General features: G+C 40.5%; 1 protein-coding gene across 2 annotated transcripts in view; it reads right to left on the bottom strand.

Moving 5' to 3' along the window:
• The window catches only part of APBB1IP (amyloid beta precursor protein binding family B member 1 interacting protein), a 111,580-nt gene that overhangs the window by 14,823 nt on the left and 83,992 nt on the right, over positions 1-12,765 (bottom strand). Inside the window, exons 10-11 of one of the 2 annotated variants that reach the window (XM_032848955.1) lie at positions 11,603-11,746; positions 7,019-7,129 (exon numbers count right to left, since the gene is read on the bottom strand). In XM_032848955.1, coding sequence (XP_032704846.1) covers positions 7,019-7,129; positions 11,603-11,746 — 255 coding nt within the window. The remainder of the gene's footprint in view (positions 1-7,018; positions 7,130-11,602; positions 11,747-12,765) is intronic. The other variant, XM_032848956.1, reaches the window with a different exon arrangement.

Below are 12,765 nucleotides of genomic sequence, written 5' to 3'. Positions count from 1 at the left end.
CAGCACGATAAATAATTTCTTAAGTATGTTATTTATCCAGATAGAGTAAAATGCGGTTATTTCAATGAATATAATGGGTTTTGAGGATAAAACAGAGGCAAGAACACTTGAACTTGGCTCCTCCTATGATGATGAGGTCACTGTATGGACCTTGGTTCATTGTCTTCAACATTCTCCTGACTTCCTGACACTACACGCACACTCCAAAGGTATACTGGGGAGTGAGCGTCTATTGACCTCCGAGGTAGCTTACAATCCTCAGATTTTATGGTTCAAAGATGAATTATCTCGTGGGCACAAGGTTCCTTTCCAGCTCTCAGGGCGTTATACAGCAAAGTCACTGTGCTTGTTTTCCAGTCATGGCTTGGGATCTTGCCAAGGGGTTTCCTCCCTAAGTCTTTCACTGAAAAATTATTTGCAAGGGGGTTTAAGAAAAAAAAAAAAAAATGCTGGTTTGGTACCATTGGCCAGACTCTTGTGCAATTGGTTGGATTGCTCCTGAAAGAGAGAAGCTCTTTCATGCAGCACAATACACAAGGGTCAGGACAACTGCAGAACATTGCTGTTAAAAAGGATCTTACAGATCCTCTAAATTGAGGGAACTATGTGTTACAAATGAGAAAACTGTGTCAAGAAGGTTAAACCAAAGGCTGAAGGAGTGGCTAAGAACTAAGGACCTGTGAATTCACCAAATATCTTTGGGTGCTAAGAAATATTCCTGTCATCACTAAGGAGGGTAAGAGGCTCACACCATAATTAGAAAGTGGTGGTTGGGATGTTGCTGGAGGAGACATATGTCAACAAATATATGATTACCCTATGACATGGTGAATTTCATAGTAAAAGTCTGAAAACAGAGAAATGAGAAAGGCTCTTTGGAAGAAGTGTATTCTATCATTTGATCCCATCTAAGCCACATCTAGAAATTCTGCGTGGCTAAGGCCAGGGAGCCATGGAAAGAAGCAGAAAATGAGCTGGAGCCAGAGTCCAGAGCCTGGTGTCAAGCTAGCATCTGGATATTGTCCTGTAGGCACCAGACATTTTAGAAGAGTAGAGGGATACAGGCAGCTACCGGCAGTTATGTGGAAGATGGGCCTGGGGTGTGGAGGAAGGACAGACAGAGAGGGCTGGATGAGAGACGTTGCAGATGGGAAATCAGAGCTTGATGACGGATTGGACAAGAAAGGGAAGAGAACAGACTTCTAGGATGATTTCTCTATTTGTAGCCTGGAAAAGGAGTTGGGTATTATGGGTGTCACTGTGTCCTTTCTAAAGACATGTTGTCATCCTAACGGCTGGTACTTGTGCATGTGACTGTATTTGTAAATAGGATCTCTGTAGACATAATTAAGTCAAAATGAGGTCACACCTGATTCGGGTGGGCCTTAGTCCAATATGACTGGTGTCCTTGTGGGAAGAGAAGAAGCAGACGTGCAGAGAGTGAAGACCATGTGATACAGAGGCAGAGATTGGCGTTACATGGCTGTAAGCCAAGGAAGGCCAAGGCTTGCTAGAAATTGACAGAAGCTAGGATATAGGCACGGGACAGATTTTCCCTCAGAGTCCTTTGAAAGGAAGCAACCCTACGGACACCTTGATTTCAAACTTCTGGATTCCTGAATTGTGAGAGCATAAATTTTTGTTGCTTTAAGCCAGCCAGTTTGTGCAACTTTGTTATGGAGGCCCCCCAACAGTCGGACAGTGGGTGATGGTACCATTCTCTCGATTGGGACTGCAGAGAGGAGGAGTTTGTGAGGGTGGAGAGAGCTGAAGTCACCATCTGATGGGTTATGGCTGAAGTGCCCTTGGACACTTAGTTATCTCAGGTGTAAGACTGGGAGAAAAGGTGAAACAATTCGCTATAGCCTGGGAATTATTTGCACCCAGACAATGGCAGGAGCTGTGGTTGTGAATAGGATTTCTCCGAAAGAGCAGGAGTCTGGTGAGAATGGAATACAGAACCCTGGAGAAACTTTCCAGTGTGTGTGGGAGGTGGAGGAACCCACAGAAATGAGAAGCAGGTGGACAGAGGAGGCTAGGGGGAGGGGGAAGCGTTTATCACCAAAGCAAATGATGCCAGGAGGACCAGAAGGCTGAGGACTGAAACAGCGGATTGTTCACCAGAAACTTTAATAGTAGTTTCAGCACCAGAGGGAGGAGAAACCAGCCAGAGGGCAAGCACCACAAAGCCAAGTTCTTTGTTTTATTCTCTATGTATTCTAAGGTCCTGGATAGCAGTAGGCCGGAGAGAAATATTTTGGAATGAATGAGTTGTACTGACAGAATAAAAGTTGAGGATGAGGAGGGCATACTGCTTTCTCATGAAGTCTGAGTAAAAGGGAAGGCGGAAGCCACAGGTGTGGGGCAGATCAAACCGAGGGAAGTGATTTGGAATCCCCGCCGAAGGAATATTTGGATGTGTTGTAGCCCAAGAGAAGAATTCTCTGGAGAGACGGTGAAGATGCTGACACCAAAGGGAGTCCTGGGTGGTGCGGTCCCAGGGAAGGGCTCCTGGTGGAGGGACTGGCCGTGGAGGAAGGAGACTTTTCCTCTGCGACACAAAGCTGGAAGGATGATGACTGTTAGATTAAGGTTAGAGGAAAATAGGAAGTAAGCCAGGACAACTCAATCCTTCCTTTTTCTGTCTTCTCCAATTGGAAGACAAGGTGTGCTGACTAGAGAGGTTCGTAGGTGAGAGACTCTTCAAGAAGAGTATAGATGATGTTAGGGGATGAGACAGAAGATCGAGTTGAGCAGAAAGCAGGGGAAAAGCTGCTAAAATCTGTGAGTGCAGAAGCTGACCTGGTCAGCACAAAGCAGACTCAAGAACCAGAAGTGAGCTGCTTAGCTCAACTGTACGAGCCCCACACGTGATGTGGCTCTTGAGTAGGCTAGAGAAGGGGAGGTGCAGTACTGAAAGAATGCTGACCCCAAATCTCAGCTCAAAGAAACTCAAGATAGGAGTGAAGAGAGTTTGTTCTCAAGAGAACACACACCATGTTTAACAATAAGCATGGATGACCTTGGCCAAGTTCATGAACCTCGAAGAGTTTCTGCTTCCACATCTATAATGTAGAGATGATAATACCTCCCTTGAAAGGCTATTGAAAGATTAAGCAAAATAATGCACGAAAGGACCCAACACAGAGCCTGTACCATGAGAGAGTGTGTTACTATTAGTATAATATTAATGACAGAACCAGGTTTTGAAGAACACAATGGGGCAGGGGGGTTGATGTGCCTTTCTGTTCATTCGTTCCTTCAACTGATGTGAATTAAGCATTCAATACTGATTCAGGCTCCGGAACATAATAATAAACACAAAAGAAACAGTCCTTGCCCTTGAGGTGCTTATATTTCCACTAAGGTAGAAATCCAATAAAAATATAAAACACTAACGTAATTTCAGATTGTGAAAAGTTCTGTGAAGAAAATGTAGCAGAATAAGGGGTGGAGAGGAGATGAGTTAACGGAGCAAAATTCCAGTGCTTTCTCCGTGATACTCCGATGCCTCCAAACAGACCTTGAAAAAAACATCATTTCTCCTGGAAGATATTTACTTCCCCTGCCCCGTCGCATTTAGCCTCAGAATGGAGTGAGAAAGAATTCCCAAAAGAGGAACTTTGTCTATGGCTCAGAATGGGAGGGTGCTTCAAAGACAGAGTACAAGGAGAGAAATGATTCTTGAGCACTGAGTCCTTTCTTTGGATTCTGATATCTTTCCCGTGAGTATGCACAACCTCTAAGAGACTAAGGGAGAGGTGACGTCTATCCTGCCTTCTCAGAGTGTGGTCCTGGCAAACGGCGGCTGCAGTACCTGGGAATTTGTTGGAAGAGCTAATTCCTGGGCCTGATCTCAGACCCACTGAATCAGAAACTCCAGGGGCCCAGAAATCTGTGTTTTAGTATCTCTCTTAGTGATTCTCATGCACAGTAAAATTTGAGAACCTCTGGTCAACAGAAATATTAGTTAATGATAAAGGGTTGTCATAATGACTACCAATTAATGAGTGCTATGTTTCTAGATATGGAACTCAGGGTGTTTTGAACATACATTATTTAATCCACACAAGAAGGGCTGGGTACAATCATCCCCACTTTGTAGAAGGGGGCAGTGGGTGCAGAGTGTGTTGATAATGGGCCAGACGACTCCCATCTTCCTGATAGCACCCCCATGGACTGTCATAATTAGTGAGCTCACGAGTAAGACACTTTTGGACGGGATTTCTCAATCAGTGCATGGCTATGGAATCATACAATGTCTTAACCTGCTTCTCCATATCCCGATTTCCCTTTGTAAAATACGTATGTATTCTTTGAATTCTGTACATCTGTTCACCCTAATGAAATATGTTAATATCAAGAGACTTTTTTTCCATTTGGACAGAAAGGGAAATAAGTGACCAAATGTTCATAAACAAATTAAGCTCTCCAAACTGTGACAGAGCTTTTTACTCAGCAAATTAATAACAATTCCCGGTATTTGGGGAAGGTACTGAGAAGCATGCTTAAGAGGAGAGTGAGCAGGTGACTGCTCATAAAACTGGTTTGAGAACAAAACTGATCCCATTCCGAGGGAAAGGGAAATGTTCCTTGAGGATTGCTCCTGACTTCCGGTCATTTCTATATCCATCAGGTCTGCCTTTTTCTCTATCTTGGAGCCTTGTACCACCCCTACACCCCACTTCAGGGAGGCCCCCAACCCTCTCCTGAAGGCATACGCCTGGGATATGTGGGTTCTAGGTATTCTAGTCCAATACCCTGGGCCTCAGCATGGCAATTCTTGGTGCCGCCCAGAGTTACCCACAACCCAGTCAGATCATTCAAATCATGATTCCAGGAGCTACTTCCAAACTTGCAAGCTGGCATGAGAAATTGAGTTCCTGTCCCGCTCACTGTGTTGAAACCTCATCTTGGGAAACTCTGGGTCTGGGATCTTCTCTTTCGCTCACCAGACATCCCTGCTCCAGTGTCTGGGCCCCAGCCCTGGGGTCAGGGCCTTTGCTCCCTCCTGACAGTTGTCATTCAATTTGTCCACTCTGAAGTATACTCCCCTGCCAGCTAAGCCCTAACTGTGGATGTTAGAGGTAAGACACATTCTAATACTCTTGAGTGTAAAACTTGGCTGTGCTCAGGGAAAGCAAAAATGCCTGGGCCCCATCCTTAAGTGTTTTGAGTCAGTGGGTTTAGAGTCTTAGAACTTGTATTTCTACCATGAGTCTGAGTTGTCCAGTTACTGGTCAGCACTTCAGAACCTCTCTCAAAACCTTCTCCCTTGGGCACCTGGGTGGCTCAAAAGCGTCTGCCTTTGGCTCAGGTCATGATTCCAGGGTCTTGGGATCAAGCCCCACGTTGGGCTCCCTGCTCAGTGGAGAGCCTGCTTCTCCCTCTCCCTGCTCTTCTGTCTACTTGGGCTCTTTCTCTCTAGCTCTCTGTCAAATAAATAAATAAATAAAATCTTTAAAACAAAACAAAACATAAAACCTTCTCCCTGCTTCAGAGATGTGGGCATTGGAAAGCACATGTGGAAATGAAGGCCTCCAGTCTGGTAACTTCTCAGGGTCTCAGAATTCCAAGTAAGGGCTCTGGGGTTAGCTAGGAACACAATGAAGACGCGGTTCAGGCCAGCTGGTGGCAGGGGTGGGAGAGGCAGAGATTTTGCATGCAAGCAAACAGCAGCCTTAGAGAGTGGCCTCTGAGCCACCACCTGGTTGCCTGCTTGCTTGCTTTTTTTAGGGGCCCAATGTAGGGCTTAAATTCATGACGCTGAGATCAAGACCTGAGCTTCACTCTGTATTCCTAGCGCCTGGGACAGTACCTAGTAGGAAGCTGGCATTCAGTCAATATTGAGTAGATGAATGAATGAATGAACAAATGAGTGAATGAATGCCCAGGCTGCCTGCACTGTCAGGGTTTTGGGAATGTTTGGGTCTAGGAGACAACCAGTTCCTAGAGTAACAGATGCATGATAATACCACACTAGTGGGGCACCTCTGAAATGACAGTGGGTACAAGCTCATCTCTGTGATGTGCTCCTTTACCAAGAATGTTTGTTCTACACGTTAAATGTTAAGTTTTGTCCTCCACTTATGAAAATGATGGAAACCTATAGTATAGACTTTGAACCACTTCCTCAGGAGAGGTGACAGCTTTGCCAAGGAGGACATGGGCACCCACACGGAGTCTGGCAGCATACATTTCTAGCAACATTGTGATGGGGTTCTTCCTTTGTGGGGGATGGGTGACCAACCTGCAAAATATTCTCACCAGGAGCCTGATCTTATTTGCTACCTGTTCCACAGACTTCCATCCCAGATGGAAAATGAGGAAGCTGACTCTCAGGAGAAATCCTGCACACAGCTTTGGGCCATACCTATAACCCGCACTCTTTGGTGTGAGATGCGATTGAGGGGCTGAGAAGAATTTATGGTGTTTGAGGGGGTGGTATGGTCAGAACAGCTACATAAATTCCCCGAATCCATTTCTAGGAGTCCGTTGTTAATTTGGCAGAAAACAGTTACTTCTGTCCAACCTTCCAAAATATGGTGCTAATGTCAACCTTACCAAACACCAGATAATTGCCTTTTGATAACATACACCTTAAGGAGGTTCAAGACCCAGTAATGCTATTTTTAGACAAAGGTTATTTTTTCCTAATTTTTGTATTTTCTGTATTTTTCTAGTACATCTTGTAAAGTTCCTAATTTCTAAAAGCTTCTTACAATGTAATAGTGATCTGATAAATAAATTGAAAAACTTTATCAGATCTGTTCAATATGGGGAGCTTGCATTTTTATAAGTGACAAAGAAGCCTGGATAGATTCATTATAAAGTTTTAGACTCAGAAACAGGAACTGAGGGCAGAAATGTTTCCACTTTTCCTATTTTGGTTTAAAATGAAAAAATTATTAGGATACAGTTGTGGTTAATTATATGACAGTTAACATTTTTTTCCCTTAAAAGGAAATACTAACTCGAATTGCTCACACATCTAAATCAAGGACTTCTTACGACATACCTTTAAAACAAAGCAGTAGTCAGTGGGTGCTTTATATCTCATTTTACACTGAATCCCATAGTAAATGTTGACATTTTCGAACTGTATAAAACAAGCCAGATCTCGAGATGTCTGAAAGAGAACGAAAAAAACTAATCTTAACGGAGGTGGCAGCTAATAATTTTTTAAGGTTGTCCTTGATGGTCTAACTAAGGATTACACATTAGCAGAAAAATATTGAATTGTAGGTAACTTATTTAAGTATCTATTCTGTATATATGTGCCAAAAGTCAAGCCGGCATTTTTAGAGGTTAAAGAGCACATCCAAGACAACACGGGGCACCACAGACCCGGAAATGGAGAGGAGTATTGTCCTGCTGCTCTTGTAGCACCTGTACCAGGTCTCTGGGGGCCGGAGCGGACGGGCTGACCTTGACACGCCAGTTACTGATGCAGCCGGGACAAGGGGACTGACCACTCGTCAAGAATTTCATTCTGGCTTTTGTCATTCCAAGCAAGTGTTGGATTTCATGACTGAGCATTAAAAAAGAAAAAGTCCTCCTCGGGATGAACAATAAGAGGTAAAACTGATGTTCAGTGAATTAGCACACTCTTCTTGCACTTCTGCCTGAGAAAAAAAGATTCCTTTCATGCTTTCTCTTCGGTGCTGGCAGTGTTGCCATGGAGACAGAAACCTCTCCTCCATGTATAACGTGCGCTGTGAGGACTGCAATCTCTCATCTACATATTCGGTTACACTTCAATTACAAATTCGCCCTATTACTCCTTTTTTTACCTCCACATTCTATAATTCTCTACCAGGTTAGGGTAGAGGGCAGAATCGTGACACCTCAGTGCACAATTCCTCCTTCAAAGATGGTTGTACAGTATTTTTTCTCGTAAGGTATTCTGGATTTTCAAAGTCTTGTTTTCTTTTAAATTGAAGAAAACCTATTCATCATAATTTTAAGAACATATTGCACATATATATAATTAAATGAATTACATATATTATATATTGGACGTATTTTTCCAGATGTTTCTGGGTGAACATTTATATGCATATGTATGTGTACACATATACCCACATATGTATGTATGCATATGTATGTGTACACATACCCACATACATACATATACACATACAATTTTAAAACTAAGAAGGATAAGATTTTACTACAAATACTGCTCATTAACTTGTTATTTGCTTAACAGTGTCTTGGGGTCTTTCTACGTCCAAACATGCAAATGAATACATGACAATCACGGAATGAGTGCATAGCACTCCACTCCATGACGTAATGATTTATTTTACCATTCTTACCACAGATGACAGCAGATTATTGCAATATTTTGCTCTTGCAAAAAACACGGTGCATATGAGTAAATATTTCCGTGGGGCAGACTGCAAAATGCAGAGCTGCCATCTGAAAGGGCACTCCCCTTTATATTTGAATAGATCTTGCTAAATTTTCCCCCAATTTGGCTGTACCAGTTTATATTCCAACCTTGTGAACATGACGGTGCCCATTTTTCTTATTCCTGCTGAAATCTGGATATTATCAAGATTGTTCATTTTAGCAATCTCATAGGAAGAAATATTTCACCTTTCATTTTACATTTCCCTGATATACTACTGGTAAGACAGAGCAACTTTTTAGTTGTTCACAGGTTATTGATATTTTTTTCCTATAAATTTTCACTTAATAAGCTTTGTTATTTTTCTATGGGCATTTTTTTTCCTTGTTGATTTCTTGAGGTCTTAATATTTGATGGATATTCATATTTGTATATAGATGCTACATGTACTCTCTAACTCCAGAGCTAGTCTTTAACTTCCTGTTTGGTATCTTTAGCAGTAAAGAATTAAAAAAACACTGGGGGGGGGGGTGGGGGTAACTGCGTGATGGCATTAAGGAGGGCACTTGATGCAATGAGCACTGGTGTTATATGAAACCGATGAATCACTAAATTACTTCTGAAACGAATACACCAAATGTTAATTACATTGAATTTAAATTAAACAAATAATTAAAAAACACTTTAACACAAATTTGTCAAGTTTTTCCTTTATAATTTTGAGTTCTTAGTCTTGCTGAAGGTTTCTCCATCCCCAAATTATGAGAATATTAACCTGTATTTTCTCAGAAAATTTAAAACAAAATATAAAGAAGATTTTATATTTTTTTTCTAAATATATTTAATCAATCTATGATTTAATTTGGAATGAGGTAAGAAACTATTTTCTCCAAATGGACATATGATTATTTCAATGTTATTTATTAAATACCATATTCTTTCCCGACTAGTATAAAATGCTCACTTTAATTTCCCTAATTTACTAGATCTCTGTGTTGATCTGTTTTCTCTGCTTGTACTGTTTTTATCTAATGTTTTGGCATCTGGGAGGAGGAGTTCTACCTCAATGTTCTTCACAACCTTCCGTGGAGGGGGGGGGTAACAGTATCTCTTCCTGATTAATTTAATTTTATTTTTTTTTCAAAATGGGGCTTAAACTCACAAACCTAAGATCAAGACCTGAGCCGAGATCGAGTTGGACACTTAACCAACTGAGCCACTCAGGCACTCCTCTGATAAATTTTAAAATCAGTCTGTGAAATTCAAGTCAAAACAATCCTATTGAAATTTTTCTTGGCGGATGCCCAGGTGGCTCAGTTGGTTGAGCAGCTGCCTTTGGCCCAGGTCATGATCCCAAGGTCCTGGGACAGAGTCCTGCATCGGGCTCCTTGTTCAGCGGGGAGCCTCTGCCTGCCTCTCACCGTGCTTGTGCGCACTCTCTGTGTCTTCCTCTCTGACAAATAAATAAAATCTTAAAAAAAAAAAAAAAAGAAAATTTTCTTAGGATTTAATATATAGAAAGTTTGGGAGAGAATATCTTTTCATCCACCAACATAGTACATTTCTATTTATTTCAGTTCTGTTTCACTTCTTTTTAATTAAATTTTATATTTTATGCCACATAGGTCTTGAACATTTCCTGTTTAGTTATTGTTAAGTATTTTGTATTTTTTGTTCTTACTATGCATAAAATATTTTGCATTATACTTTAATTTGCATATTGTTAATACAAAAGAAAACAATTTCTCATTTGGTAAATTTATTTGGTCCTAATAGTTTTTCAGTTGAGTGTCTTATATTGTCTGGTAGACAATCATGTCAAGTGTGACTAAAGACAGTTTTGCCCCTTCTTTCCAAAAACTCTACTTCTTATTCTTTTTCTTGACTCCTGGCTTGCTTCTCCATTCCAAGGTTAATGGTAGCTGTGATACAAAGTACTCTGGTCCAAAGCCAGTGTGAACACTTCTCATTTTATCACTAAGTGTGTTGTGATAGGTTTATTTATATATCTCACTTACATGTTCATGCCAAAGACTTTCCCCTCTAAACACTTCTAAAATAAAATTATCTATGGGTCAATTCTTACGTCCACAGTGTGGGACTGGACTGAAGATGGCACAAATGGGAAAGTACTAGTTCTCTAAGATTGACACTAAGTAGGAGCAGCAGCTGCCCTAAACCAAGCCCTACCCATAATGCCTCTCCTGCCTTCCAACAGAGGTCAGAGAGTCCTCTAACTAGAGGAGCAGACCTGGATATTTCCCGGGACTTCACCTGCTTGGGAATGTGGGTCAAGGCTTATTAGAAGAAGCCTGCAATTTGTACATATGCCATTTGGTGGTGCCCTGGATTTGGCAGTGAAGGCAAAATGCTTCAGCAAACCCCAGATATAGACAGGAGAGGTATCCTAAAGCTTTTCAAGCAAAAGGTGGAAATGCTCCAAGCATCTAAAAAAAGGTTTTAGAAAAAGCTAACGGTCAGAATGAGAGTCAAAATTCATTTCAAAGATGAAGAATTTATGATATGCTTGTAGATCTGAGGCAATAATCCTAAATCACCAAGTAGTTTTTTTTTTTTAAGATTTTATTTATTTATTTGATAGAGATCACAAGTAAGCAGAGAGGCAGGCAGAGAAAGAGGAGAAAGCAGGCTCCCCGTGGAGCAGAGAGCCTGATGCGGGGCTCGATCCCAGGACCCTGGGATCATGACCTAAGCAGAAGGCAGAGGCTTTAACCCACTGAGCCACCCAGGCGCCCCACCAAGTAGTTTAATGACACCTAAAATCCTCCTCTAAAATACGCAGGTAAATGAATCTAGTACACCTCAGAGAACAATTTAAATTTCAGAGTAGAAGGGCTATAGTCTTAATGTAGATCTCCCAACACTTATACCTCTAGGATTCCAGATAAAGGAAGTTTACTATAATGACCATAGAACAAGAGAGTAAATACAGGGGGAAAAAAATCTTCAGAAATAGATATGTAAAGTAACAAATGAATCTGGAGGAAAGTGCTTCTGCCATAATTTTTGAAATCTGACTTTAAAACATACAAAATTTTCACCTTCAGGAGAAAGCTATGGAAAAACTCAAAAGGACTTCTGTGGTTCTGTCTGAATAGGGAATGTGTTTGTAAAACATTGTTAACAACATGAATTTCTACTGCATTTAAATTGCCACCTGAGGATTTCTTTAGTTTCATTTCCATAAAATGATTTCTTGATTAAGAGATTATTTTTCCTTCTGACCTTAGTCTTTCCTTTGGGAACATAATAAATTCCAGAAGCCCGCAAAAGAAAATAGCGTCTTTTCCAGGATTTCTTTCCATCTTCTTTCAAGTAAAGAGCTCCTTCAAGTTCGGGCACAATGATGGATGATCCACAGAAGCTTTCCTGAAATCGAAATTCCAATTATAGAGAACACACAAAAGAAACAAAAACCACATTTTTGTTCACATTTAAACAAACTAAGGCAAACTAGGCTTTAAGCTTGAAGTCATTTGTTTATAACTCGGAATGCATACACTTATATTTCATGCTAGTTGGGAAAAGAGAGGAGGGACACCATGGTGGTAGAATCTCAGCTCTTAAGTTAGACTCAAGACTTCTTCATCACTTAGCTTTGTGAATGTGGGCAAGTCACTCAATCTCATAAAAAACTAATAAAAACTAAGTCATAGTAGCCCAGATTCATAAGAAAGGTTGTGAGCACAATCTTGGCTTACTGTAAAGGTAAGAATTACATAAAGGCTATTTCTATAATTATATTATATTGTATCATATTATTTTGTATTATAAGTTGGTAAATAGAGGAATTCTTCCTTTTCCTGTAAGTAAAAAAAAATGCTATTTTACTGCTAGGAAATAGAAAAATTAGAATATATAATCCTATACCTAAATATGGGTAAGTTAATTTATTCTTGTGAGGGTTTTCTTACTGAAGAATAAATAAAGCAATTAATGCTACAGTATCAGAAAAGGAAAGGGACAGAGTACTTTTTCTAGGTATAGATTTTCAACTATCAAAACTTGCATTCAATTATATAATTCTTAGTAAATTTATTTCAAAAAGCCGTACACTAAAATTACATATCATTCTATCTCCCAGTTCAAATACTCAAATTTATTTTGGGCTTTCTTTTTTTATAACTTTCAACCTCCTTTCATTCCATCTCATAAAAGTAGGGTAACTTTTAATTTTGTACCCTGCAAGTAAATTTATATGTAGTGGAGCTGGAATACATTTTTGTTTCTGTTTCCCCCCAATTTAGCTAGCCTTAGTTGCCCTATCAATAATCTCTTCAGTCAGATTTTTTTTTTTTAAAGATTTTATTTATTTATTTATTTGACAGAGAGAGAGAGAGAGAGAGAGCACCAGTAGACAGAGAGGCAGGCAGAGAGAGGGGGAAGCA

Source organism: Lontra canadensis, unplaced genomic scaffold (assembly GCF_010015895.1).
Source record: "Lontra canadensis isolate GAN:19392208 unplaced genomic scaffold, GSC_riverotter_1.0 scaffold215, whole genome shotgun sequence".
In the NCBI taxonomy this organism is placed as follows: Eukaryota; Metazoa; Chordata; class Mammalia; order Carnivora; family Mustelidae; genus Lontra; species Lontra canadensis.
The sequence above is the reverse complement of the archived record's forward strand: the minus strand, read 5'-3'. Positions and strand labels throughout refer to the sequence as shown.